The sequence below is a fragment of the Haliotis cracherodii genome, unplaced genomic scaffold (genome assembly GCF_022045235.1).
Source record: "Haliotis cracherodii isolate W230 unplaced genomic scaffold, xgHalCrac1.p SCAF_8, whole genome shotgun sequence".
NCBI lineage: Eukaryota > Metazoa > Mollusca > Gastropoda > Lepetellida > Haliotidae > Haliotis > Haliotis cracherodii.
In genome coordinates this window covers 53,454,813-53,482,569 of record NW_027266341.1, presented here as the reverse complement: position 1 = coordinate 53,482,569, position 27,757 = coordinate 53,454,813, and the positions used below count along the sequence as shown (strand labels likewise).

Below are 27,757 nucleotides of genomic sequence, written 5' to 3'. Positions count from 1 at the left end.
AAGTGAACTAACCGACAGGTTGCACAGGGATAGTCGTATGAATAGATTTCCTTGTGAAACGACAATTGTAGGTAAGTGTAAGTGTATGTGTGTTTGTGTGTGTGTGTGTGTGTGTGTGTGTGTGTGTGTGTGTGTGTGAGAGAGAGAGAGAGAGAGAGAGAGAGAGAGAGAGAGAGAGAGAGAGAGAGAGAGAGAGATTGATTATCTAATTATCTGATTATCATACACATAAGGGATGTATGTGCGTGCGTGTTCGAGCGTGCAATCTTAGGTGAGTGTGAGTGACTTCGCTGTACAGAGTGAACACCCTTAGTTGTGCTTGGATCTGTAAATTGTGGGGTTTCAAGCAACAGATTTGCTCTTGTGATCCTTCTGTTTTGTAAACACTATACCCGTGCTCGCGGCTTTCACCAAAATCGCGAGACACCTCATATTCTGTACAATGTTCCTCATTCAGTCTTGCTCGACAACGTTATAAGGATCTATACCTAAACGTCGCCTTTACAATATTGCTTTCCATAAATCGTGTCTACTTTGTCCCTTAGTTGCTTAGACTTGCTTTGATGATCCTTTTGTTTTGTAAGCACAATACTCGTGGCTTTCACCAAAATCGCGAGCGTCTAAAACGTGCATCACTGCGGGCTTTCCACCTACATTAAGCTGACACGCCCTGATTTAACCGAAAGACTGTTAAGATCATAAACCCCAGCTAGCTCAACAAAACTATCCAACATACTTGAAAATGCATTTTGTCACGATCGAATAGAGATTTCTCAATGCTGTTGTGTTCTAAAAACATCAACTCGATCTTGTTTTCTGTTTCATAACTTTTGACAAAAATGAACATCTAGACTCAATAAGAACGCTGTTGTTTTAAACCATAATCACTCCTACTGTGGGTCACAATGGTGACTGCGTCGTATGACCTTAAAATGACATGATATATAGAGGATATTTCATGTGTCGACTGAAATATCATGTTTCTTTCATCGAGTGACTGGGAAAAGGAGATATTTTAAAAATATATATCCTTTTCTCCAATCACGAGGTGAGATAAACATAATATTTAATGAGACACATGGAATATCTTATTTATTAAATACTTTGTGTGTAGCTGTCCACCGGAAAATCTAATTATTTTATTACAAATGTAACACTTTGAAACGTAAATTCTACCTACATAACACAGGGACGGTTCAACAACTCTTGTATTTGTGACTTAAAAAGTTTTTTGGTGTTTGCAAAATTTAAAAAAATATAAATACAAGTATAATAAAATACTTAGGTCACGAAAAATATTTATCATGCATTTAGATATGATTATATAAAAAAATCAACTTTAACAAAAAATATCCTTGAAAACTAGGTGACATGAGGTGAAATGGGGTTTAACATCGCGTCCAAGATTATTGCACTTATATAGCGACGTGCTTGTACGTGTGTGTGTTTGGGTGGCTGCTTGTACTAGTCCGGGCTGATGCCGATTTATAGTGCTAGCTCACTGAGACTCCATGCCGCTGTTTAACATGAATACCCAGACACAGTATACTGACTCCGAGCCGACCAGTCCTCGTTTTAGGCCCTTCATGCCTAGCGCCAGACAGGGTAATAACAAGTACCATCTTTTAACGTCTTTTGGTATGACGCAGCTGGGGATCGAACCCAGGACCTTCCGCTCTCCGGGCGGACGCTCTACCACTAGACCACAGAGGCGTTCTTGAAAACTTAGGAGACCGCTGTTGGAAGCGAAAGAATACACGCTGGTCAAGTAAAAAAAATGGCGCTTTGCCAAACGAACAATCTCGATTGACAAGTTAAATGCGAATTTTACAGTTTATAACGAAAACTTTTCAAACCTTAACAAACGGCAAGATGTGATTTTTATTTAAATAACCATTTGTCATTATTTTGCCTGTGGAACTAACTTAAAAAGGACGTCAACAGTTTGTGTATTGGCTTGACACTTGCGATAAAGGGAGACAATTTAAGGGGAATTTACTCTTGCATGACGATAGTTCCGGCAAATTGTTATGTTCACTGCAGTGAAATATCAAGTGTTATGTTCACTGCAACGAAAATATCACTTTTCTCAACTTCAGAAAACACAGTCTTTCACACTGAAGTATATTATTGTATTCTCATAACTATTATCAATTGTTATCGCATTTATCGACCGTATTTTTGGGTCATATACCATGCTTTCCGCCTTAGGCCCATGTGTTCTACCTAATATTTCCCTGGGCCCCGCTCCACGAAGCAATCTTAGCAAAGGTTATCGTAACTCCCATACTTTAACACTGGCAAACTCAATGCAGATGGCAGGAAACAGAAAGTGCCGTTTGCTTACAAGGAATTGTATGAAAACTATAGTGAAACACCCTTATTTAATGGCAAGCGGATGAAAATCGTATACTGAGTGTACCATCAGTTTAAGATAGTTTCATAACGACTTTGTAAACCAATTTTATGCAGCCATTTAACTAATGAAACATTAACAATGTAATGAACCATTGGGGTTTCGTGAACCAATAAGTTAATGATGGTTTAAAACAACCGGGTCCAGACAAAAGACAAAGCTCATATTAAAACCGCCAGTACATCATAAACTGAAAGTCAGAAGTGATGCATTACTTACTTTCAAACTTTCGAGTCGAGGGAACTGCTATATCAATCTACATTCAGCTCAACTCAATGCAGATGATAGCAAACAGCTGACAAGGAAGTATCTGAAAACAACAGTGGAATATCCTACTTTTATCACACGTTGATGTAAAACATATACTTAAAGGACCACTGGTTAATGAAAGTTTAATGACCTGCCGCCATAAACTAATAAAACACTTGGACGAACCAGTCGTGTTCAATGTTCCCATTAGTTAATGGAGGTTTGGTGTATCCGGGTACAGACAAAATACGGTACACCGACGTTTCTCGCTTGACAACATATGTAACGTGTGCATCTTGTGGCATTCTGTCACCTCTCGCTTATTTCCGTAACCTAAAAGAAGACGAGTTGATCACGAAGGAGCCTCGTGGGTTTCCGCTCCACACATTGCTTGAATGGCAGGTAATGTTCACACGTAGAATATGATGTATTTGTCTATCCATGAGTTATATACGACCTCCTTTCAATAACTTACTGAAGGCTGACACGTATCACAACTACAGAGACAGAGCAAACATGTATTCACAGGTGATTGAAAAACATAGACAGACAAACAATATTTGACCACTGGCCCAAAATACAATCATACAAAAGTTTTCCTGCATGAGCACATTATAATATTTAACTCTGAAAGAGATTGACTTAAGTAATGTGTACACAAAAATGACAATGATTTGCTCCTAGGGCAATGTGTTCCAATACAAAAGGAAACTTGATACTGAATGTTTACTCGTCTGGGCAAATGGTGAAGGAATGTTTCAGAGTTTCTCAGACAGATGTAAAATTTTCCACAAAGGTGTCAGACATAAAATTATTTAGATAAAAAGATTCCCATCAAATAAAAAGGACAATGTCCTTATAAATGTATGATGATTTTACTAAACAACAGCACATAGTACCAAACCACAAGAGCTTAAAGGTGTAGTTTATAAAACTGACTGCAACTATGGACAATCCTACGTAGGTGAAACATGCCGCCCCGTCAACACCAGAATCAAAGAGCACAAAACCTCAACCATCAAATCAGACAGCAAATCAGCCATCACGGACCTTATCATCAACTGCCCCAATCACAACATCAACTGGGAAACGTTCAAGTCCTCTCCAAAAGCCTCCATGACTTCACTGAAAGAAAACTAACAGAAGCAGTCCACATTCGCAGGCCATCAATCAACAGAGATCAAGGCTATTTCATCCCACCCGCCTACTATGAACTCATTGACTTCCCATACTCACCACACCTATGTAAACACATCCTGTACAAATTGCTTCATGTCTCATTGGCTTCCACCTACGTTTTCTCTGTCCATCATATTCTGTACAATGTTCCTCATTCAGTCTTGTTCGACAACGATATAAGGATCTATACCCAAACGTCGCCTTTACAATATTAAAGAAGTTGCTTTCCATAAATCGTGTCTACTTTGTCCCATAGTTGTGCTTGGATCTGCAAATTGTGGATTCAAACAACAGACTTGCTTTCATGATCCTTTTATTTTGTAAGCACCATACTCGTGGCTTTAACCAAAATCGCGAACGTCTAAAACGTGCATCACCGCGGGCTTTCCATCTACATTAAGCTGATACCTCCTGATTTAACAGAAATACTGATTAGACCATAAAACCTAGCCAGCACAGCTTTACTGTCCGACTTCTTGATTACAAAAATACATTTTGTCAAAAGTTACATGATCTAGTTGAGATGCAAGACTTGATTTCTGTTTCATAACTTTATAAGTCTCTAAAAGAACCCCACTCTTTTAAACTCAACTCACCCCTCCAGTGAGTCACAATACTCACAGCGTCGTATGACCTTGCCTACAAATGATGTAACCTGGTAGTATATTATCATGATGCGTATTAATCGTTATCGCAGACTGTATATGTGGGTAATAACCCACGCCTACCGCCTGAGACCCATGTTTTCCACCTCATATTGCCCTGTACTTACCAAGGCACGTTGTGTACACGAGGTCACTGAGTGCATGGTCGGATTGTAAAGTGCACGTTCCACCTTCATCGCCATCTTTTTGATTGAACTGTACAGGTACTCAGTAATGTGGACACCATTAATACTGCATTTAGGCCTTTGAAAGGCTTGTGTCTGTATACGACAATGACAATCAATGTTAACGTGACCTCTCCTTGTACTGTCCAGAGTGTGTCCAGAAATTCTTCGATAATGCCTGTGCTAATATAAAAGAAAAATAAACAGTTTGGATGACAGCTGCCATCGGGTTGAGACGTTCTTTTATACATAGCTATTGGATGTACTTTGCGTGTATTGTAACTGTTTGTTGGCAATTGGAACATCCACAGTATTCGATCTGTTTAAAAGACGGTCGTACAATATTTATGTTACATGAATGGTTATTTGATATTTGACCATGCACATTGAAACATACTGTTTTAAACTTGTCCCCCCTTGAGCATGCCTATTTTTTTATGTTGTGTTAATTACACATAGAGATACTTGATTACCTTTGTATTATACATTGTCGTGTTTGCTACATAAAATTTCCTTTCAAATTGTCCGGCACATGGGAATTTTTTTTTCAGGTAAAACAAGTGAGTGAGTGAATGAGTGAGTTGGCGTCACATTGTCAATATTTCAGTCATATCGTGACAAGACCAAATTTGACATTAATCATATATATTTAAACTGTATACAATTCTATCGTCGAAGGACAGTAAAATGACCAGAAAATCACAGATTTACGTCAAAATAGTTTGAGAGCATGAAAAAATAATGTCACACTAGATCAAAGCTTTAAATATGTCACAGAAAACTACACAAATGAGTTTGTTTTTAAATGCTTCATACACGCGGGTATGTCACCCAAACCCGTTTCATATCACGAGGGCTAAAGCATGGCAAATCATGATGATACAAGTATCGTTAATTCAGTTATTGTTCACAGAATAAGGTCAATCATTCTTGAAGGATGGAGAACACGACTTCCCCGTGGTCCAATGGCACAGACGTGGACGACATTCCCCAGTATGCCGGCTTCATCTGCTGTGGGATAGCGTCCATCTTGTTCGGCACCGAACTCATACCAGTCAAGAAGTTCGAGACGGGTGATGGTAAGCGGGTGGGTGATGAGGACGGATGGGTGATAGTAAGTAGTAATGTGGTGAGGACGGGTGGGTGGTGGTTAGCAGATGTGTGTGAGGCCGGGTGGGTGGTGGTTAGCGGATGTGTGTGAGGCCGGGTGGGTGGTGGTTAGCGGATGTGTGTGAGGCCGGGTGGGTGGTGGTTAGCGGATGTGTGTGAGGCCGGGTGGGTGGTGGTAAGCGGATGTGTGTGAGGCCGGGTGGGTGGTGGTAAGCGGGTGAGTGGTGAGGACGGATGGATGATGGTTTGCGGGTGGGTAGTGAGGACGGATGGGTGGTGGTTAGCGGGTGAGTGGTGAGGACGGATGGATGATGGTTAGCGGGTGGGTAGTGAGGACGGATGGTTGATAGTAAATAGTAATGTGGTGAGGCCGGGTGGGTGGTGGTTAGCGGATGTGTGTGAGGCCGGGTGGGTGGTGGTTAGCGGATGTGTGTGAGGCCGGGTGGGTGGTGGTTAGCGGATGTGTGTGAGGCCGGGTGGGTGGTGGTAAGCGGATGTGTGTGAGGACGGGTGGGTGGTGGTTAGCGGATGTGTGTGTGTGAGGCCGGGTGGGTGGTGGTTAGCGGATGTGTGTGAGGCCGGGTGGGTGGTGGTAAGCGGATGTGTGTGAGGCCGGGTGGGTGGTGGTAAGCGGGTGGGTGATGAGGACGGGTGGGTGATAGTAAGTAGTAATGTGGTGAGGACGGGTGGATGGATGTAACCGAATTGGCAGTGAGGACAGATGAGTGATGGTAAGCTGTTGGTGTATCAACTTAGCCTAGTTCAGAAGCATTACAGCTAATTCAGTGGTTTATTCTTTAACTGATGACATCCTATTTTATTATTTCAGGAATGTTTTTCCAGTGGGTGTTTAGTACTTCCATCATCATCTCGGCTATAGTGATACAGACGATACGGCTGTCACGATTTTACCCCTTCGTCATGATCGGGGGCATCTTATGGGCTACAGGTGAGTGATGTCCCCAGGCTTACATGCCCCTCTCTTCGTCATGGTCGGGGGCATGTTATGGACCACAGGTGAGTGATGTCCCCAGGCTTACATGCCACCTCTCTTCGTCATGGTCGGGGGCATGTTATGGGCTACAGGTGAGTGATGTCACCAGGCTTACATGCCCCCTCTCTTCGTCATGGTCGGAAGCGAAAGTTTGACGATAATTTTGACGGAATCAATCGTACAGCCTGTAACTGTCGTTCGAGATGCCTCGTGTTAACCTTTTGGAGGTTGCACTATTATTCATTTCCGCGATCTTGTTCGCGACGCTCGGATAAAAGGTCGATCGGACGTGACCTGCGATGGGATGTCCTGAGGTCTATGTGTAGCCGAAGCGAGAATGAATATACGATTTTGATGAGACTGAGCTACATGTATCATTTATGCCAAAGCATACATTGCTGTAAATAATTGTTAGGCGAACATGTACATTGGGTATGATTGGTTACTAAGTTCTGCCAAAAATATGCAGGGTATACTAGAACCGCGTACTACATACATTTCTATACCTGTCATATCTGGGCTAAATGGCGAATTCCAGCAGTTCTATCCGGAATTTCAAAATGACTTACTTTTTTGCAAAATGGTCAGTACTCTTAAATACATATTCTGTCCAACCCAATGGCGGTGGGGTAAGCTAGTGGTAACAGTTTGGGCCCATTGCGTGGAAGAACCGGGTTTACTTCCCAACGTTGGTACGATGTGTGAATATAAAGGATTTAATTGTCAATGCAAGAGAATAATCAGTCTAGATTATCCGCTGAAACAGTCTGAAACAATAATGACAGGTGTTCTCGAAGCCCATTGCTGATGTCCCATTGCCGTGATGTTGCAAAAGGCGACGTGAAACTCTACTCACGCCCTCTCTTCCGCCAGGAAACATCTGTGTCGTCCCCATCGTGAAGACCATCGGCCTTGGTCTCGGCATCTGTGTCTGGAGCTCTGTGCAGTTGCTCGTCGGCTGGGCCAATGGCAGGTGCGTTGTATCTGGAATGGTGCGTCTGGCCGGATACATTTACATTAAATGCTATTTGATCGATAATGACCATGGGTGGCTCAGTAACCAAAGGCGACGACTCTTGCTGAGCAGAGATGGGGTGGTTAGTAAACTGCTGGCTTGTACACTATACCCGTGCTCGTGGGATTCACCAGAATAGTACACGTCAAATGCCGTCGTCACTTTGATCTTCACTCCCACAGGATACACCTATAAAACTATATTCAAAACAGTTTTAAACTAGGTGTTGATTTATCGGTATGTTTAAACGGTCATAGCTATCGGTATATAATTTAAACATTCAGATGAACATGTTGCAGGTTCGGGCTGGTGGGCGTCGATGCAGAGATCCCTAACAACCTCGTCATGAACTACGTCGGGGTGGCTATCTCTCTCGTCAGGTAAAGCAGGCAACTCTTGTCTGTATCTACTCCGTGTAAAATATATGTATCAAACTTTTCTATAGTGAAGCATATCTAAATGCATTTATTAATTTATTATAACTGTGATAATAGAAAAGTTGCAACTCGTGATGTAAATTTATCTATGGGTGTGGCGTGCGGTGCGGTGCGGTGCGTGGCGTGGCGTGGCGTGGCGTGGCGTGGCGTGGCGTGGCGTGGCGTGGCGAGATGTAATGATTGGAATCCAGGCAAAGCCGGGGAGTAGGTAGATAGGCAATGGCATGGCGTGGCGTTGCTTTGGTGTGACGGAGTGTAAATAAAGCGACAAAACCCTTTCCGTATCCAATGGAAATCTCTGCTTAAAGCAGAGTCGATTGTACTATTCCGACTATAACATGGGCATGTGTTAATGAATCACTATCAAAATTATACCAGGTGAGCGTATCCTACCCCATCGGTGGCACCCGTCGTTAACACATGCAAAGTCAAGTCAATTGCTCACAACAAATTACGAGAACCTATGGTAAACCGCGGTCTTGTGGAAGGCAGGATGGTTGCATTGGTTGGATGGAGATGACGATGCAGGAGATGGAGATGAGTGTTGAGTGTTGGTTTTGGTGGGTGTTAAGTGTCGATATGGGGGTAGGGTAGGTTGTTGATGTGGTTGTGTACTTCGAATTTATTTATTTCACATACTGAAGAGGCCACAGGCCTATAGTACAAGTTGAAGAATATACAGTTTTATACAATTTATGTACATATCTCACCAGATCACCTCACGTCATTCCCTCTCGCATTTCAACGCAGTCACATAATTTCACACATTCAGTACAATACCATGCCCTGTAATTTCATAATTTCTATATTACCATATCACATCTTGTTATATCATACAACATATTCTATAACATCATATCATATTGTATCATTATTATAAGATCATATTATATAGTATTATTTCATATAACATTATCATAACATACTATACATACCATCGTATCATAAATCACAACTATATTGTATCACATTTCAACATGTCATATCACACAACACATTAGCAATGTCATAGCTTGTCCCATCTTATCTTATCATATCATACCATACAATGCCATGTCATTCCATGCCAATTTATTTCATATCAATCAATCAATATTTATTCAACACTGGAAGACCGCAAGCCATATAATATGTACACTAAAAAAACAGTATTTACACAATTTCTATAATACACATAATATATTGCATCATATCCCCTCATGCTTTATATCACACCACATCAATTCATATCATATCACATCATGTCATGTCACATCATATCATTTCATATACATATAACTATACTTAACCATTTGTAATATCACGTCCCACAATATCATATGACAGCCTAGTAGTTTAATACCATTTCTAACTCTTTTGTTTGTAGTTTATTCAGATGGCAAATATCTATAAATATGTACTTAATGTATATACACAATAGTTTCCTAGTACCAAGCAGCTAAGATTATTCTTTCATAAGGTTCTGTCGGTATAAAGAGGCATAATATATGAACATGGACACATTTTGTAAGATACTTCTTTTTGTGTTTGACAGCAATGTAACAAATTTAATAATATTAGGGTACCTGTAATAATAAGCTTGCAGGTATTTTTCTCTAAGGTGTAAATACACTGGACATACAAGTAAGAAATGAAATTCATCTTCTACTGAGTTTAAACTACTAACGAATGTTTACATAGCGCCCTGTTTCTATTAAAAGGTCGTGAGAAGAACATCTAAAACGTGAAAGAGCCGTTCGAAATTTTTTAACATTAACTTTTGATAAATAATCTTCCATAATTATTTCTGATTTAAACATTTTGTAATAAAAGCATTTGTTTGTTAGAGTCAATGATGCAGTCCAAGATTGTAAATAAATATCCTTTAATCTCTGGGTTAATGAAAGTATAAACATTGGTTTGGAAGCCACAACTGAAAAGTAATTCTCTAACACCTGTAACCCAGTTTCTTTTTCCATTATTATCATAAACTTTCATCATATTATAACACTTTTTTGGCAATCTATATGAGGGCATGTCAATAAGTCTCAGCCAGTATTTAATAACTTTTATATTTCAATATACATAGAGAGGGAATCTTCCACATTCTCAATACACCACCAAGCTTGAAGTGTTTATTTTAACACCTAAATACTTTTTGCAAACATATAAATGAATCCTTTCTATGGCATCAAAGTGCTGTAAACCCCAGACTTCTGCCCCATACAACAAAATGGGGAGTATCTTTATATCAAATATTTAAAAAAAAGATTGATGAGAAATGTTTTCTAAAACTTTCAAACTCTTATGGATACTTACAAAGACCTTTCTTGCTTGTAAAGCAGCTTGATACAAATGTTTATACCATAACAAGTTTCTACTGAAGTAAACACCAAGATATTTATAAAATCCTGTAGTTTCTATTTTTTGTCCCTTGAAGGACCAATATTCTTTACTTGCTAAATGACCTCCATTCTTAAATACCAAAACTTTTGTTTTACTCATGTTAACTGTTAGCTTCCATTTATTGCAGTAACTTTCAAGTTCATTAATTTGACACTGCAGTCCTTTGATTGTTGATGAAAAGAGAGCAATATCATCTGCAAATAAAAGTAAAAATATCTGTGTAATATCTGGATGGAGGTGAACACCATAATTACAGTTGGTATTTATTTGCACAGCCAGTTCATTTATGAAAAAAGTAAAAAGAAATGGGCTTAAGATGCATCCTTGTCTTACTCCTAACTGACTAATAAATGTTTCTGAAATCTCATTATTGTTTCGCACACACACCTTAATATTCTCGTAAATGCTACCCAATAGTTTGTTCATCTTAAAGCTGAGGCCATGTGATCTTAAAAGGTTCCATAGTTTATGTCTCTGCACTGAGTCAAATGCCTTGGCAAAGTCAACGAAGAGCACATAAAGTTTCCCACCCTTGACACTGAGGTATTTGTTAACTAAAACTTGGAGGATAAAAATGTTGTCAATAGTTGAATAGCCCTCTCTAAATCCAGCTTGTTCTTCATTGATTTTGTTGAGGGCATCTGCCCAAAATACTAACCTTTTATTTATTATGTTTGTGAATAGTTTACCAAATATACTTAGCAGTGAAATACCTCTGTAATTGTTTATATTATTTAGATCACCTTGTTTATGTATTGGCACAATTATCCCTATTGACCATGCATCTGGAAATGTTCCATTTTCTAATATAACATTAAATATAAGTTCGAGGTAAGGTACAATGATATCTGAGGAATGTTTAAAAAACTCGGGAATAATCTGATCCTTTCCTGGTGATTTGTTGCATTTAAGATGGTGTATACTCTCTAAAATCTCATCTCTGGTAATATGGGAATCCAGTATATCATTTGCAAACTGAGTATCTGTTTGAGTCTGAGTATTATCTTGTGACTCCTGGAACCGATTTTCAGGGCTCTGATCAGTATCTGTGAAAGTAAATAATTCTTTAAAGTAAATGTACCAATCCTTAATGTTGATATTATTTGTCTTTTGATGTTTGCTTAGACTTTTCAGTTCTGACCAAAATAGTTTAGAGTCATGAATGTTATTTTCTAAGGATTGTTGCTTATCATGTAAATATTCTTGTTTCTTTTCTTTGCACATAGCTATATATTTGTTCCTTATGTTATGATATTCTCTAAGTGAGTCCTTATCTTTACATCTCCTGAATTTATTGCGTGCCCTACATCTTTTCTTTTTAAGACCCTCACATTCTGCATCATACCATTTACACAATTGACTACGCTTTGGATTTCTAACCTTTTTTTGCATGTCTGAGCCCGCTAATTTCAAGGCATCCACTAAGTAATTAATACTTACATCAATATTGGACAATGCTGTATTTACTGATTTATCAAGTAAAACTTGGTCAGAAAAGAGTTGATCTCTAAAATTTTGCGATTTGTCAATATTCCAGACAAACTTGAAAGATTTAGTAGCCTGATCATTCCTTGGGTTTAAGGGTTGGTGTGTTTCAGGTACTTTTAATGTCATAATAACTGGAAGGTGAAATGAATCTGATCGAGATTCTACACCAAAGTCTGCAACATTGTCAAATAATGGAGAAGAGGCTATAATATAGTCAATTACACTGGTACCATTTACACCGATAAAAGTAAAGTCACCGACATTTTTATCTCTACCACATCTTCCATTCATGATATGAATATTCAGAACTGAACATAAATCAGTTAAACATTTTCCAAAGCTGTTTAACACTCTATCTAGAGAAAAGCGTTCAAGATTGAAGTAATCCGATATAAGATCAGCCATGAAGTAATTATGATTTTCAGTATACTCTATTATGTCATCTTCAACAAAGTCATATTTAGTTCCAGTTCTTGCATTGAAGTCACCACCACATAATACATGTACATCATCAAATTCTGATAATATTGTAAGTAGTTTCTCTTGAAAAAGAGTGACACCATTTTTGCAATTAGGACTAAACTTATCATACCATGAGGAACTCTCTGGGTGTATGTACACACAAGCATAAAGCAAATCTAATTCTGTTCCCAAAAGTTGTTTGTCAAACAGTAGGAAAATTGCATTTTCAGAATTTTTTGTCCATTTTACATATTTAGACAATTCTTTCCTAGTCATAACTAAAATGCTACCAGAAAGTCTGCCATAAGATGATAATTTATCTGCCTCTTTGTTAATGATTTCATAATTTTGAAAAACATTACCTAAATTGAGATCCTTACACCATGTTTCCATAATTCCAATGATGTAAAAGTTTTGTACATAGCTACAGAAGTCAGAGTCACTTAATTTACTCCAAATTCCAGAAATATTCCAAAATATAAATTTCACAAGATTTTCCTTATTTACAGGGTGATTGTCAAATAAGTCCACTGATTCTTGATGAAACGTCCTACAATCACTAGAAGTATGTACATTGTCTCTTACTCGGCCCTGACCACACCCCTAGCTCGACTGTCCCCTAGAGGCAGCGTGAGAGTAGGATCTAAGCTGTCGCCTGGGAGGCTTGTTCTGCTGGGTGATATTATCTTGTGAATTCTGTACACTGTCCTCCTCAGGTTCCTCGACGAGCTTATTCCCTTTATAGTAGTATCTAGTGTTTGGGTTCTCACTACGAAGCTTGTACAGTTCCTGTCTCTGTTGGTTTGACAGGTCATTAGCGATTCCTATCCCATTCTGTTTCAGTACACTCCTAAGTTTCACTGAGTGCCACTTGTCTTCCCAGTGACACATGCGCACGATTATAGGCCTGGTTTTATTGGAGTTTTTTGAGGAAATACGGTCTCTCGCCACAAGCGTGGTCAGACCCTTTGTTCTCCTTGCGTCGTTCAAGATTTCCAGCACCTGGTTCTTACTTTCTGTGTAGGTTTCCTTGTGTCCCTCGACCTCAGGTACTCCGTACAACACCATGTTGTTACGTCGACCTCTTCGCTCCTGGTCCTCGACACGAGATTCAAGAACACCAACATACCCCTCCAAATGATCAGTTCTTTCTACGAGTGTATCGATGTCCAGTCGTAAAATCTCTTGTTCCGCTGTACTGTTCTTGACCTCTTTCTTCAGATCTGTTACTTCCGACATCAGATATTCTATATCCTTCTTCATCGAGTGTATATCTTTTGACAGTCTTTCCTCTGATTCCTTTATTTGTCTAATGATAGCCGATTTCATATCCTCTAATTCCTTACCAGCTGGACCTGGGTTCAATTCGACGTCTCCGGCTAGGTGAATCACTGATGGAAAGATAGTCATACCTGGGACGGTAAACAAGTCGAGTGTCTCCTGAATTCGCCATGTAAACAATGCTGACGTCACACATGCTGATTGATCACACACAATTCCTTTCGGACACATAGACGCTGGTGGAATCCATGAAAACTCCAAATTATGCACAATACATCCTAAGAACGATCCAGCACATGCTACTGTGAAAATTAGCCATCCACATAGTAGAATCCTGTAAGCTGTGTCCATGGTCGGTGTCCACTCACAAGTCGGGTCGTAGGGTAACACAGTTCCGATCTGTCTCACACCTTTCGGGGGCACAAATCTTCCGATCCTGGCTCTCCAAACGTCGACTGGGATGCCCATGATGTTCTTATGCAAGTTTCGTCACAGTGTGTCTGTTATTTTTGTAGTAAATATCAATTCTCGGGTGAGCGTGAAATGAGCGTGTATGCTTATCAAGGGAGGTAAAAGTGGTTGTGTACTCTAGAGATGCAGGTGTATTTGGGGACCTGAATAGGTGTCGAGTGTCGGGCAGTAATCGGAGTGTTGGCGTCGTTTGAGGTGTTATTGAAATAGTAAGCAGCTGTACACTATATATACATCACTGTGGTGGGAACAAACCTGTCAATGCCGCTGTTGTAATAATAACATTTTTCTCTGCAGTACAGTGCTGTACGCTTTTGTCAAGCCAGATATTAAACCTATCACCATGGACATAGCAATACCAGCACCTGACGCTGAGTCGGCGGACAGTAAGGTCAGTACATGTGTCGCAGTGAGTGAGTATGGTTTAGTAATATTCCATCAATATTATGGCGGAGGACACCAGAAATTGGCTTCTCAAATTGTACCCATGTGGGGAATCGAAAGGGGCCTTTGGCGTGACGAGTAAACGGTGTTCCCACTATGATACCGCCCGGCCCCAGGTCTTATACATCTATTACGATACTGCTCCTGTACGATGGGTTGAAAAGTAAAGGGGACTTCATCCTCTCAACCACATTACTTTCCCCATGCACCCCCCTATGATTGTTGTAAAAGGCGACTGAATCGATGGTCTGATTTGATGACTTTGATGTTTGCATGCCTTCATATCCCAATCGATTATTATCGATTCTATTCACTGGAATGTCTGGTTGAGAATCGACTTTTCGCAGACCACTTCATATTGCATGAACATTGCTGAATGCGGCATTAGACAACAAAAGAAAACGAATGCCTAATGAAACTACACTGATACGTTACAGCCAATGGTGTGTTGCCGTCCATGATAGGCCCATCAAAACTATTGCATTACTCTTACGACTGTTTGGGTTTTGTGGTTTCCCTTTTAGCTTTTCAAAATAATCCATGTTGCCTCTTTAAATAAATATCTACTTCGAACAAAACATAAATTACGAAATGATATGTGTCTCCAAATTTCACGTCCTTCAGGGGATCCGAATGGCTCAGCTCAAAGTCGTTGAACTGAATGACATGGGAGAAAATCCACCCATGAAACCGTCCCCCGGAGAGTTATTTCTAGAAAGATGGTCGCCTGCCAAGAAGAAGATCATGTATGTTGAATATTTCCTTTTCAAAACCGTGGACATTTATAACATATGTATCAGTTTCAAAATGTTCAAATTATGATTAATGTATTTACCTGATATTGACGAATCTGTAATTGCGTTCCGTGATGAAAAATGGGTGTCCAACTTTAAATAAGGGTAAATTGCGTACTTGGATTATCAAATCGCAGGACAACATTCAGCTCCCATCTGGATTAATAGGGATAACGCTATAATATTTTGATCATGTGCGGTATGTTTTGCCATGTTTCAGTGGGATTATACTCTCTGTGGTTTCCGGGGTGATGTCCGCAGTTCAGTTCATCCCGGCCAGATACACACAGGAGCATTACAGAGACAAAGGCGCCAGTCAGAACTGTGAGGATACCACATGATAAATTCATTGGCATTATTTCTGTTATTCTCAATACGGACTGTTCTTTGCATGACATTAACTGTTGCGTGGATGCTGCTGATCCAACACTGGAGGAACTCTGTAAGTTTCCAAAGGCGTTGAACCACAAAGGGGAAATAATTCAAATCCTCGAAAGAAAAACCGGTTCAATATCAACTAAATGAAACAAGGAAAGATATATCATTGATAGAACTCCTTTTGAAATTACGTTCCTGAGGGAAAATCAATTTGGAAAAACTAAAATCGGAATACACCTCCACAAGACAAGCAAAAAAGAAAATTCTAACAAATTCCCGATTCTCTGAAGGCAAATCTACAGGTTGGACAGAAAGAAAAAGAAGTGGGACAAGAAACACAGTTTCATAAAACAAAATAAACTGTTCCAATCTAACAAAAAGCAATTTTACAGAAAATTAAATGCAGCAAGTGGCAGTGATGAGAAAAAGACCCACCATGGATTCCAATAAAAGGTTTTAGAAACAGTTGTGGTATATACATAAAACAAATAAGGTCACCATTGGTGTGTTTCATTACACCTGATCGCCTGAAAAAAAGTATTTAAGAAGTCCAACTCTACTACGGCGCCAGGGCCAAACGGTATTCGAAACCGGTATTGGAAACTATTTCCTTGTATCAAAACTGCTTAAATTCTCTTTTGGTTTTGGGATGTCCCTCCATGGTTGCGCAAAGGTCGAACAATTCTTATCCCAAAGAAAAGTGATTTGACTGATCCTATTAATTGTCTGAATACACATTGACAAATATTTACGGGGTGTCTTACAGATCTTGTGGCATCGTACTGTGCTTCCAATGACATTATTTACATGGAGCAGAAAGGAGCCAGAGAGGGATGTTGGGGTTGTGAGGATCAATTGCTTGTTCAGAAAATGATCCTTGAAGAGGCTAACATTTACAACTGTAACATCTCGATGTGCTGGATAGACTACAGAAAAGCTTATAATGCTGTACCTCTCAAGTGGAAGTCACGGGAATGAATTGACCTCCCCAAGCGACTACTTGTTTTACACAAGTCTTTAATGTATAGCTGGTCAAATCAACTTGAGATGTAATCGAGGCGGCAGGTGATGACTTCGGAACCCATTTCGACTAGAGGAGGAATATGTCAGGGCGATTCTCTTAGCACTTTGCTTTTCTGTTTGTTACCAAATCCTGTTAAAGGATTTTGCTTAGCAAAGAGGAAAGTTATCATCCTGGACTTCCTCAGCACAGATCCCCGACACCTCTTACTCACCGCCTTTACATGGATGACCTTGAAGTTATTGCCAAAGGGCAATCCACACTGGAAAAAAAATATTTTCCTTCTCAAGTCCTTTTAAAATGATATTGGCATGCCCTTTGGGCTCGACAAATGCAACATTCTTCATCTGAAACAACACACCTGTTCTGGTCCTTTTTGATAAATCCAATTCCAGATTCAGGATAAACATGGTAAATAAGCGGACTTCGCTTTCGAAATGTCACACTTGCATCCCAAGTACCAAGTTGTCCCTATTGTTCTCGGTGCCTTGGGTTTGGTACCTCCCAATCTGTTGACTGACATTGGGAAGTACCCGGGTTTGCTGCCAGGAATACAGCCCTTCTGACAATCTGGGTAATGCAGAAGGCTGCAATGATAGTGGGTCTTCACATTCTCCGAAAAGTTCTGGGTGGGTTTGAGTAAGCAGCGCTTCCTGGGAGAATTCCCATTCGCTGTTCAGGCTGCTTGAAGAGGAGGCAAGGGCCCTGAGCTGATGATGAGCGCCTTACCAGCCTGACTGTGCCAGGATCACCCAAACTCTTTTTGCTGCATTTTTTTATTTGAATCTGTACATAATATACTTTATATTTGTGTCACGTGTATATTTGATTATACATCCTTTGTTTCCATTTTTTAATATACTAGACACCTGGTCTTTTTTAAATTAGAATGATATAAATACGGCATAAGATATATACAGATATACAAACACATAAAGTTAATGCAGTGAAACCCCCGCCAGTCCGGAAACCCTGCCTGTCGGACAAAAACTCTTCAGAATGTTTAGGTAGAATTGATTTGGGATTATTACGGACCAGTGATTCGTTTATAGGACAATAAGATTTCTTTCTAACTACACAGTGACGATGATAACAAGATCTAGACGCAACACTACCACATGTGTCTTGATACCTATTTGTATTACAGACTCAATACACTTTGTGACTACGGTGACACGAGATTATGTTTGACCCCGTTAGAACCCAGGATTGTGCATGATTACCTTTGTAAAGGGCTATTTTACCTCAAATATACTCTATTATTACATGCTTCAGGACCCATGAAGATCCGGGGTAGATCAGGTTTTCAGCAACCCATGCTTGCCGTAAAAGGCGACTATGCTTGTCGTAAAAGGCGACTAACATGTGCAATGAAATCAACAACCGAATTCCGATAAACAAACTACACAAAAGGTATATAATAAATAGGATGTTCCATGTGTCTCGTGAAATATCATGTTCCCCCCCCCCCCCCCCCCCCCCCCCCCCCACTTCCCGCCACTCGAGGAGAGCAATGTGAAATTTCACTCGACACATGGTGGTTCGTTAAACCAGAAATATAACAATCCGGACGAGACAGTCCGGATTAACCGGGTTTCACTTTATCGATGTTGTTCACTTCCAGCAATCGACTATGTGTTCGCTCACTACTGCGGTATCTACCTCACCTCCACCCTCTACTTCATCATCTACGCTCTCTTCCGGCGAAACCGGCCCAAGGTGTTCCCCCGGGTGATCGTCCCTGGCATAGTGTCTAGCTTGATGTGGGGGGTTGGCACGGCCTCGTGGTTCATCGCTAACAAGGCTCTGTCAGACCCCGTCTCCTTCCCCATCATCTCTACCATGTCTATGGGAATCTCTCTTCTGATTGGAATAGTGGCCTTCAAGGAGATCAAGGTGGGTTGATGATGTGAATGAAGTGAATCTTGCTCACCACACACTGTCCTGTTTCCAGTTGCAAAATCTGAGAGAGAGAGAGAGAGAGAGAGAGAGAGAGAGAGAGAGAGAGAGAGAGAGAGTTTGGTGATCCTATGGAACAGTACATCCTGATGGGGGTCTACAGGTATTCAAGGTCAACACAGGGACAAGTGGGACGGGGGTACAGGGATGATGCCGTCATATATAGTGACGATACATTGGTTACGCCGTCGTATCATTTACTTCTCAATATGGTTTTCAATTCAGGCTCTTCCACTGTAACTAAAAAAAGTGTTGATGAAAGGACATTTATTCAGTCGTTTGCGTATACAATTTATTTTACAAAACAAAACTGAAACAACCCAAGAAATCCAAACAAAACAGAACAAAAAGAAACAAAAAAAATCTCAAATCCAAAGAAAGCAAGTACAATCAACGACTCCGAAATCAATACTATCTTGGCATTCCCACCAGGTAAACACCTCCGCATAATTTTATTGTCCACATTACACTGACAGTTTTGTTTGTAATTACTTTCAAGGAGCAACATAAGTGCGAAATCGGTTCCGTCGAAGTGCTCAATGTTACCTCAGCAAGACAAAAAGCCTCCTTTTGAGACACGACGCCATTATTTGGCAAGGGACGTGCACATGTTGCGAGATGTTTTTATTGAACAGAAGTATAAGTTGCGAAAATACATTGTAACTACATCTTTGCTATAAGAACAGTCCTTTGTCCGATTCCGACTATATCATGAGCATGTTTATGAATTACTATCAATGAGTGAGGACACCAGGTGTTTGTAAAAAGGTGTGCGTATCCTGCCCAACCGGTGGCTCGCTTCACAAACACATGCAAATGCAATTATTCATCTGAACAAAAAACCACGGGAACATTTGGTTAAAGTCAAAATAGGGAATTCTCCTGCAGGATTCGTATGCTGCTCTTTGAAAAGTTCTGTTGTGTGTCTCCAAAATAAATCCATCCACAAAGGTACATTTAATGCAATAGATCCCTTATTTTGTTTGACATGACATTCTTAAAAAAACTCAAACAGTATACGTTATTATCAATCTGATCAAAATCAGATATTAGTTCTCGCTACCGCTAAACAAAGATCTGATGACATCCTATTAGGGGTCACGTCAGACCGACCTTGCACGAACTTTGACCGACCAATGGAATAACTGACAAGAAGTCGACATTTGCCAATAAGAAGGCAGTTTTCTCGTGCTTTACGGCACTAGTTTCCAATTGGCGACTACGCTTCGAAACATATTTTGACAAATTATCGATAAAAAAATTGAAACCTTAACAAAAGAACATTCTGGAATGGCTAATAAATGGTCTGGATTGTATTGATTCAGTCGTTAAGCCCGTATCCATCGTTCGACTGTCACTTTCATGATCTGGTAAGCGACGCTCTGATTGGTCGGATGAAAGGTTGTTCTGACGTGACCCCTAATGGGATGTCCTCAGATCCTTGTTTAGCGGTAGCGATAACTAAGATCTGATTTTAATGAGATTGACGTTGTCATAATTGTCACATTACGTGTTTTGTAGGGTCGTCGCAATATCAGCATTGCTGCCTTCGCTATGATGTTCACCATAGCTGGGGCAGTAGTGACAGGCCTCTCAAAGACGTGATCCCCAGACAGCCACGTCTGATGTTGAAAGGCATGAATACTCGGACTACCACAAATGACGTGACGCCGCCTGGGGGGACTGTGGGCTCAATACGCTGACAACATCCGGCACTTTCTACTGACGTTAACACAATCTCATTAAAATCAGTGCTCGGTGCCAGTGTTCAGATCTGGGGACGTTGCAGTTCATGTCACATTAGAACGATCTTTCCAGAACTTTGACCGATCAATGGAATGACGAACAGGAAGTCGACAGTAGCCAGTCTGAAAACAGCTCTTTCTAGCTTTACGGCACTAGTTACAAAATGGCGACTTTCTTTCCAGACTGCTTATTTTACAGTACTACATATTGTGTCCTTTCCGAAATTTGAAAAGTGACCAAAAGAAAATGCTGGAATGTCTAAGGAAAGTCTCTTCCGTTCCAAATGTTTGACCTATTACAGCCCGTAACTGTCGTTCGGAATGTCTCCTGTTAACAATTTCAAGGTTGCATGACTAGAAAACATATTCGGACTTTCACTTTCGCGATCTCATAAGCGACGCTCTGATCGGTTGGCTCAATAGGCGTTCTGATGTGACCTGCATATACTGGCATTTCCTCAGATCTTTGTGTAGCGGCAGTGAGAACTATGATCTTAGTATATTAAGATTGCTGTTTACAAGACAATGTAAATAATAACTTTAATTTAAGTATAATATCGTGGCGTAAAGAAAATGTGGGTCGTTAGAGCAGTTTGTTGTTATATCACGAGCGATTGTTTAATTACTGACAAACTCTTGTTACATCATAAACAGATTGTTGTTAAGTCGGAAGAGGACTTGTTGCATCACGAAAATATGGCTGTTACATCTTGAACTGATGTTACATCACTATCATTATCTTGTTGATGATAAATCACAAACTGGCTGTTGTTAAATCGTAATCACACGCCGAGACGCCGAGACAATGGACTGTTCAAAAGATTAATTGCCTGATATGTTTGTATGTCTCAGTAATGTTGTATTGTTAGAACATTACTCTAACAGTCAGTTTTGAAATCACGACTGATAGCTGTCATTTGTGATGTTTTATGTATAATACCTTATTTACTAGTGTCAGTGTGAATAATTGTTGTGTTTCTTTATATAAGTGGTGCATTATCCCAGGAATATAGAGCAATCTAAGTGACACCATGACGTCAGACCATTATGACGTAACTCAGAAAGAGTACTTTGTCGTAGGATTTTATCGCCTTTGATCTGCATCTTAGCAAGTAGACGAATTTAAAATGATACTGGTGTTAAAGTTGTGGTTGAATGAGTCAAACGATAATTGTGGAATATGTCAAATGAATAAATATAAATGATGCTACTTTTTGTTACGCTTGATTATGAAGCCGACCCCTAATTAGTCCCCAATACGGCTGACTTCATCGATGGTCTCAAGGATTAAATGCATGCACTCGGGGAATCACCCTTCGAAGCTCACCATGAGTCGGGGGCCTGTTTGTATAACAAATACTAGAATACAACGAAAGCTGCGATGTTGTTAGGTAATTGGATGTCTTTGTGAGGTCCTTGGGGAATTCAGTGTGCACATATAATTGTGGTGATCAGTGGTTCGCGTGAGTCAATGTAGTTGTTTTGTTCCGCGAAACATAATGGCCGATCGTGTTGAAGAAAAGAAATATTTGTAGAGGCCGATAAGCCGAAATGATTTTTCTCTGATTTTGTAGAAATAAATAAATGAAAAATGATGACGTTTTTTAATAATTCGCCCCAAACACGAAAATAATCAAATTGTCTTTGCACATGTACCGCGCTTGTCCCCAAGAAGACTAAGGGAGATAACTCTCAGTTTCCCTCAAGCGGAAGTGAAGTACTAATTTCCTAACACATCAAATATAATCAAATGATTACATTGCCAAACAAATTCTTGAAATACCCCTAGCTACTATTGGCAATACGTCAGGTAAGCAAACTACTTTCACCCCCAATGTGTGGTAGAGCGATGGATGTGAGGAGACAAACAAGGGAAGGAGGCAGACCTACAGTAGTTAACTTCACTTCCATGTCTTGCTGTATTCAGAAAAGAAACGTTCCGACTTCCAACGCGTCGTTCGTGGGGCAATACGCTCTAGCTGGGGTAACTTCAAATATAAATAAATTTACTCCAGTTTCCTCTATAGATGACGTATGAGCTGTTTCAGCATATTCAAAATCTGCTCTTTTTATTATCCGTGATTTTCTAAATATTTGTTGGAGTTCTTGGAAGATTCCTAAACGTTGGACACATGCCATTATTGTACTTGTACCAAAACCAGGGAAGGATTCAACTATGCCTTTTTCATATAGACAAATTTCACTAACTTCAACTCTATGTCAAATTATGCCTCTTTGAAAATTGTAGCCCAGGAGGTAGTGCTATTTAGTCCTTTCCTTTTCAATATTGTAACAAATGACTTTTTACCTGATTTACTATTTGCTGATGATAGGTCATTTAGCAGATCGTTTGGAAATTTCAAGTTTTGTCACTGAATCAATTCAGAAATGTTTAGGCATCATTACTGTGTTGTGTTCTCATTAAGGTTCTCAGTCCAAATATGTTGCAATACGGATAACCCGACTTAAAAAACCTTCTGATATAGTACTAACTCTTGGTGACCACAAAACAAAAAATGTACTCTACTTTAAGGCTTAGTGTTTATTTCAACAAAAGACCAACATCCTGTTCTCGCATATCTCTTGTGAACAAATGTATTGAGGTAATAAATACTTTGAGTTCCTTTGTATTTATTTCTTTATAAGTAGCAACTCAAATTTAACATAACTGCACAAATGGTGTACAATTACACTCAGATATGGTTCAATTATTTCTTCCATTATTTGCCAAATATACTGTGTTAATTTCAAGTATTATTGTTGGACTAAAGAAACAAGTTACAGAACTAGAAAATTATTGTGAACAGTGGTAATCAACGGTAATTATGGACAAAACAAAGGTACTTGTTTCCTTGGGGAAATTATTAGAAAATTAAATATGGTTCTATAAACCTCTTTGAGAGGCATTTAGACGTTTGAGTATTAAGCAAGGATAAGATATATGGATGAACCACTTCTTTATTACAATTAGGAGCGACGTTTCGATGTAGGTTCTAACACCATTATGTTGCATGGTTCTATCGACTCTAATTTATGCATATAATTCTGTTGGATGTGGAAAGGGTTTTGTCGCTTTATTTAGCTAAGAATGCTCTACTTCAGAAAGTATCACCTCATACAAACATTGGAGAGTGTATGTTACCAATCACCTCTGTTGGGCAGAGGTAAAAAAAGTATTGACAGGAATACTAAGGTATATCAATATTCCTGGAGATCTAAACCATACTTATACTTTAGAATGTTTGATGTTAAGATAAATCCAATACTTCTATATGGTGCAGAAATCTAGAGACTAAATAATTTTAAACAAATAGAAGGAGTACACTCATTTGCATGTAAGAAATTCTTTGGTGTATAAGCAAATACACGTAACAGCATGATATATGGTGAATGTGGCAGATATGTTTTATAGATTTCACAATATATTGATGTTACTAAATACTGGTTAATAAATATGCCATCCTAAGAGTTACCTGAGGAATACATATATATGATGTTACTATACGAAGAAAAGTGGCGAAGAAATGTGGCAACAAGTTTAAAAGGTATATTGTTTAGGTTGGATATGGTCAAAAACATAATGTAGAATTCTATGTTGAATTTATAAAAGCATTTACTGAAAGATTAATATGTAAATGCTTTTATAAATTCAACCTGGAATTCTACATTCTGTTTTTGACCATATCCAACCTAAACAATATACTTTTTAAACTTGTTGCCACATTTCTTTGCCAATTTATATATATGTACAAAGTTGGTGAAAAGCCCTTCTGCATCAAGTAAATGTAATTACTATGCAATGTTTAAAGTTATTTTTGTACCGATCTCTCTTTAGCTGAGGTGAAAGTAAAGACATTTTGGATAAACTCAACACATTTTCGATGTTCATCGCAAGACTTATTAATTGAAAAAGGAAAGTATATAAATATTAAAAGAGAACTGAGAATTTGCCCACTGTGTAATTTGAAGGCAGTCTAAAATGAGTACCACTTCCTTCTTGCTTGTATGTCCATCTTTTACAATGCTAAGAAATACACACATCAAACAAAATTATTATGTCCACCCATAATATTCATTGTTTGTTAACTAAGCAGTACACACCTCGAAGAAGAATATGTCCATGTTTATTCATTATGCAATGTTACATAGAAAACATATCGCACTTTAGAAAATGTATAACTTTTATATTATTTTGTCTGTAATGTACTATAGGTCTGTGGCCTCTTGAGTACCGAAATAAATGCTTGAAATCTGTAGAAGTATCTTGCCAGAATGATGTTGGGTGTTGAAAGATCATATATGTTATAGCTTTATAAAACATTGATACTATCAAGGCTTGACTATGGCTGTCAGGTATTTATCATGTCTGGCTCAAAATGTCATTATTCTAAACTTGAACACATTCACTCTTCGGCTTATTTGCAAGGGTGCCTTTGCAACGACCCCCACTTTTAGATTTCCAATTTAACTGTAGAAATGCCACAAGGCCTTCGTTGTGAACTCATGTCTCTAAGATATCTGAAACTGAAATCTAAAACCAACTATGATTTAGCTAATTATGTTGTTAATGATTGTTTGTAGTATGTGATTTGCGATTGCCCCTTGGTTAGAACATTCAGAAACTTCCTGCTAGCATGAAGTAATACAGTGCAATCGAGTTGATTCCTCTACATCTTCTGATTCTGCTCATTGGCTGCTGCTGAAATCTGGCTTTGTTATGATCTGAATTGGCTGTATCTCAGGATCCACACATATTTGTACTGGTGCCTCAAAGGATTCGGACGTGGTTCGTATTGCTGGGGCATATTGGATTTCACATGTTGACATTTTAAGTATATTTTGGCTAAATGACCACATCACAGTATTTACTGCTGAAAGTAAAGCTATTCTTCAAGCTCTAAGCTGGGTTAATGAATATGATCATGGGGCAGTTATATTTTCTGACTCCAATGCAGCTGTTGAAGCCATTGAATCTAGTAGCAATGGTTCACGAAGCGACTTTGTTTATGAAATATTTATAAAGTACTCCTGATACAGTGAATCATTGTTTTATTGAATTTCCAGATCACGATTATATTAGACTAAATTTAAGAAATCAACATATTTTACCGTTCAATGTAGTGGGCTGTATTTGACTTAGTGTTTGCATCGGGAACATTTGATATGTCATAGAAGACAAATCATATTTGAACCATATTTCCTATTGCATATTTATGGAAGGAGTACTTACTTTTCAGAAATCAAATAGTCTTTACTTGCAATACTTGAAGCAGATTGGTAAAAAATAATTTTCACCTCACCTCACCTATCATATTTTTATATGGCTGTGTATCTTATTATTAATTGTGTTACATTTTTGTTTCTGTTGAGATTCCGTAGACGCTCAATGCATTGTATTTGGGCAGTGATTTGTCGTCAAGAATGTAGTGGCATTTAATCTTCGCCAGGAAGTTTCTATATTTAGATGCTAGTGCGGTGTGTAAACTTCCGGAGACGGCGAGACTGGTCCCACATTGTTCTATTAGAGCCTTACAGCATTGTCTGGAAAGTTCTGGTGGTTAGTTAGACTGTATATATAGTGGGACAAGTGCGTGCCTGCCTCATCTCTCATACATTTGGTCTCTCACTCACACCCATTTTCATCGCTTTGAAGGTTTCATGTGAGGATCGCTCATCATCCCTGATTCCCTGCGTATCCCATCTTGGAAACTTGACCACTGTCGCTGCTTGGTGAATATATATATTATTGTCACTGTATTTGTGTATTTCATACTGACCACTGCCATCATATTATTTATTGCCATTGAATATTGTACTACCACTCTATTGCTTACTGCCATTGTAATTGCTGTGCAGTAATTTGCGCTGATTTGTAAGCTTAATGAATTTTGTAATATAGTTGTTGATTGTATACCATTTGTTGTTTGTTTGTTGGTTTCCAACAAGGTTCTTTTTCCAGATTAAAATATTGTTTCAATTATGGAATCGACAAGTAACAATATCATATCATATCGTACCATATCATATCCAATCATATTACTTGGAATCAGCATATGTGTAAATAATTTGATTTTACGACTGCTGCGTCTCTACCAATCAAATCACAACTACTGATTACCGTCGTCTGCACATTTGAGCATTACTGAAAATGGCGCCAACAGGAGGCGGGTGGCAGTTTGTGGATTTGTTTTTGTTGGCGTTTTTCGACCGGTATTCCCCAATGTCGACAAAGTGATGTATACCAACGGTCACAACGCAGAACAGCTTTCTAAATGAGGAAATATAGATGAAACGGAGCTATTAGATGTTTATTTCTCATTGAATGTCATGGCCACAAGCCCTGCCGAGTCTGATTAACGGCTTCAAGAATTTTTGCTTCTTGGCAATTAAAGCAGTCATTATTTTTCCTTGTTCCTAGTACACAAAGTGATGCTTGATTGAAGAAACGACGAGGATTTGATGGATAATGTAGCCGCCGACCCTCATCTGTAATGATATCTTACCCAGTCTGTCGACCCTCAAGTTCGTAAGTTCTAATGACATGATGCTGTTTTTAACGGGACTTTTACCTCCACACAATATTGTTAGATTAAGTGGGTTCGTACCCCATTCAGACTGTCTACATGCTGTTTTTCAGAGCTTCTTATCTTGTAGATGTGACACGCGTGACGTTAGGTTATCTCCCCTGCCTGATTGTCGACATATGCGTTGACAGTATGTTAAGATAAGCCATTTATTTTTTAAGCTTTTCTTGAAAATGAGTCAATTTGCGTGTGTTAAAATTGGGTTCTCACGAACTGCTAAACTGATACATATTCATAACAAGGAGCATTGTTCAACTTCTTTATCATTCATACACAACGTTTCAGGATTACTTCTTACCACTTTACCATTATAAATGCTGAAGTTTACAGACAATCAACATAGGTTTTGAATGACTTGATTCAAACTTGCCATGAGTGCCAATTGAGTGAGCTATTCTCCCAATAAGGTACAATGCAAAGCTGTTACGAATAAAGCGAAAAAATGTTATGACAATCATCAGGCATTAGGATGACAACAAAGTAGTCACGGATTAACTAGGATGCTTTATTATATTG

The 27,757-nt window shown here is 39.1% G+C and overlaps 1 protein-coding gene, 1 non-coding gene and 1 pseudogene across 4 annotated transcripts; 1 reads left to right on the top strand and 2 right to left on the bottom strand.

The window, feature by feature from the left end:
* Positions 1 to 27,134, top strand: LOC139449729 (transmembrane protein 144-like). Of its 3 annotated transcripts, none has more exons than XM_071231250.1 (10): positions 1 to 71; positions 5,587 to 5,752; positions 6,613 to 6,732; positions 7,651 to 7,750; positions 8,092 to 8,172; positions 14,614 to 14,707; positions 15,385 to 15,506; positions 15,775 to 15,878; positions 18,578 to 18,849; positions 27,076 to 27,134. In XM_071231250.1, exons 2-10 carry the CDS (start codon positions 5,611 to 5,613, stop codon positions 27,085 to 27,087), a joined length of 1,047 nt encoding a protein of 348 aa, XP_071087351.1. In that variant the 5' UTR covers positions 1 to 71; positions 5,587 to 5,610; the 3' UTR covers positions 27,088 to 27,134. The 3 variants fall into 3 exon arrangements, with proteins under 3 accessions (XP_071087351.1, XP_071087349.1, XP_071087350.1); XM_071231248.1 differs by lacking the exon at positions 27,076 to 27,134 and adding an exon at positions 20,434 to 23,194; XM_071231249.1 differs by lacking the exon at positions 27,076 to 27,134 and adding an exon at positions 20,434 to 23,194 and having other exon boundaries at positions 8 to 71; positions 5,574 to 5,752.
* Positions 1,642 to 1,716, bottom strand: Trnas-gga (transfer RNA serine (anticodon GGA)). Its single transcript has one exon. It is a non-coding gene; the product is annotated as a tRNA-Ser (tRNA).
* LOC139450668 (uncharacterized) lies at positions 9,481 to 11,206 on the bottom strand (annotated as a pseudogene).
* Positions 27,135 to 27,757: the final 623 nt, after the last annotated feature.

Bases quoted from the DNA above. Each gene is read 5' to 3' on its own strand.
- LOC139449729 (XM_071231248.1), top strand. From the start codon at position 5,611: ATGGAGAACACGACTTCCCCGTGGTCCAATGGCACAGACGTGGACGAC. The intron at 8,173-14,613 runs GTAAAGCAGGCA...TTTTCTCTGCAG, and splicing joins GTGGCTATCTCTCTCGTCAG to TACAGTGCTGTACGCTTTTG. The intron at 18,850-20,433 runs GTGGGTTGATGA...CGTGTTTTGTAG, and splicing joins TGGCCTTCAAGGAGATCAAG to GGTCGTCGCAATATCAGCAT.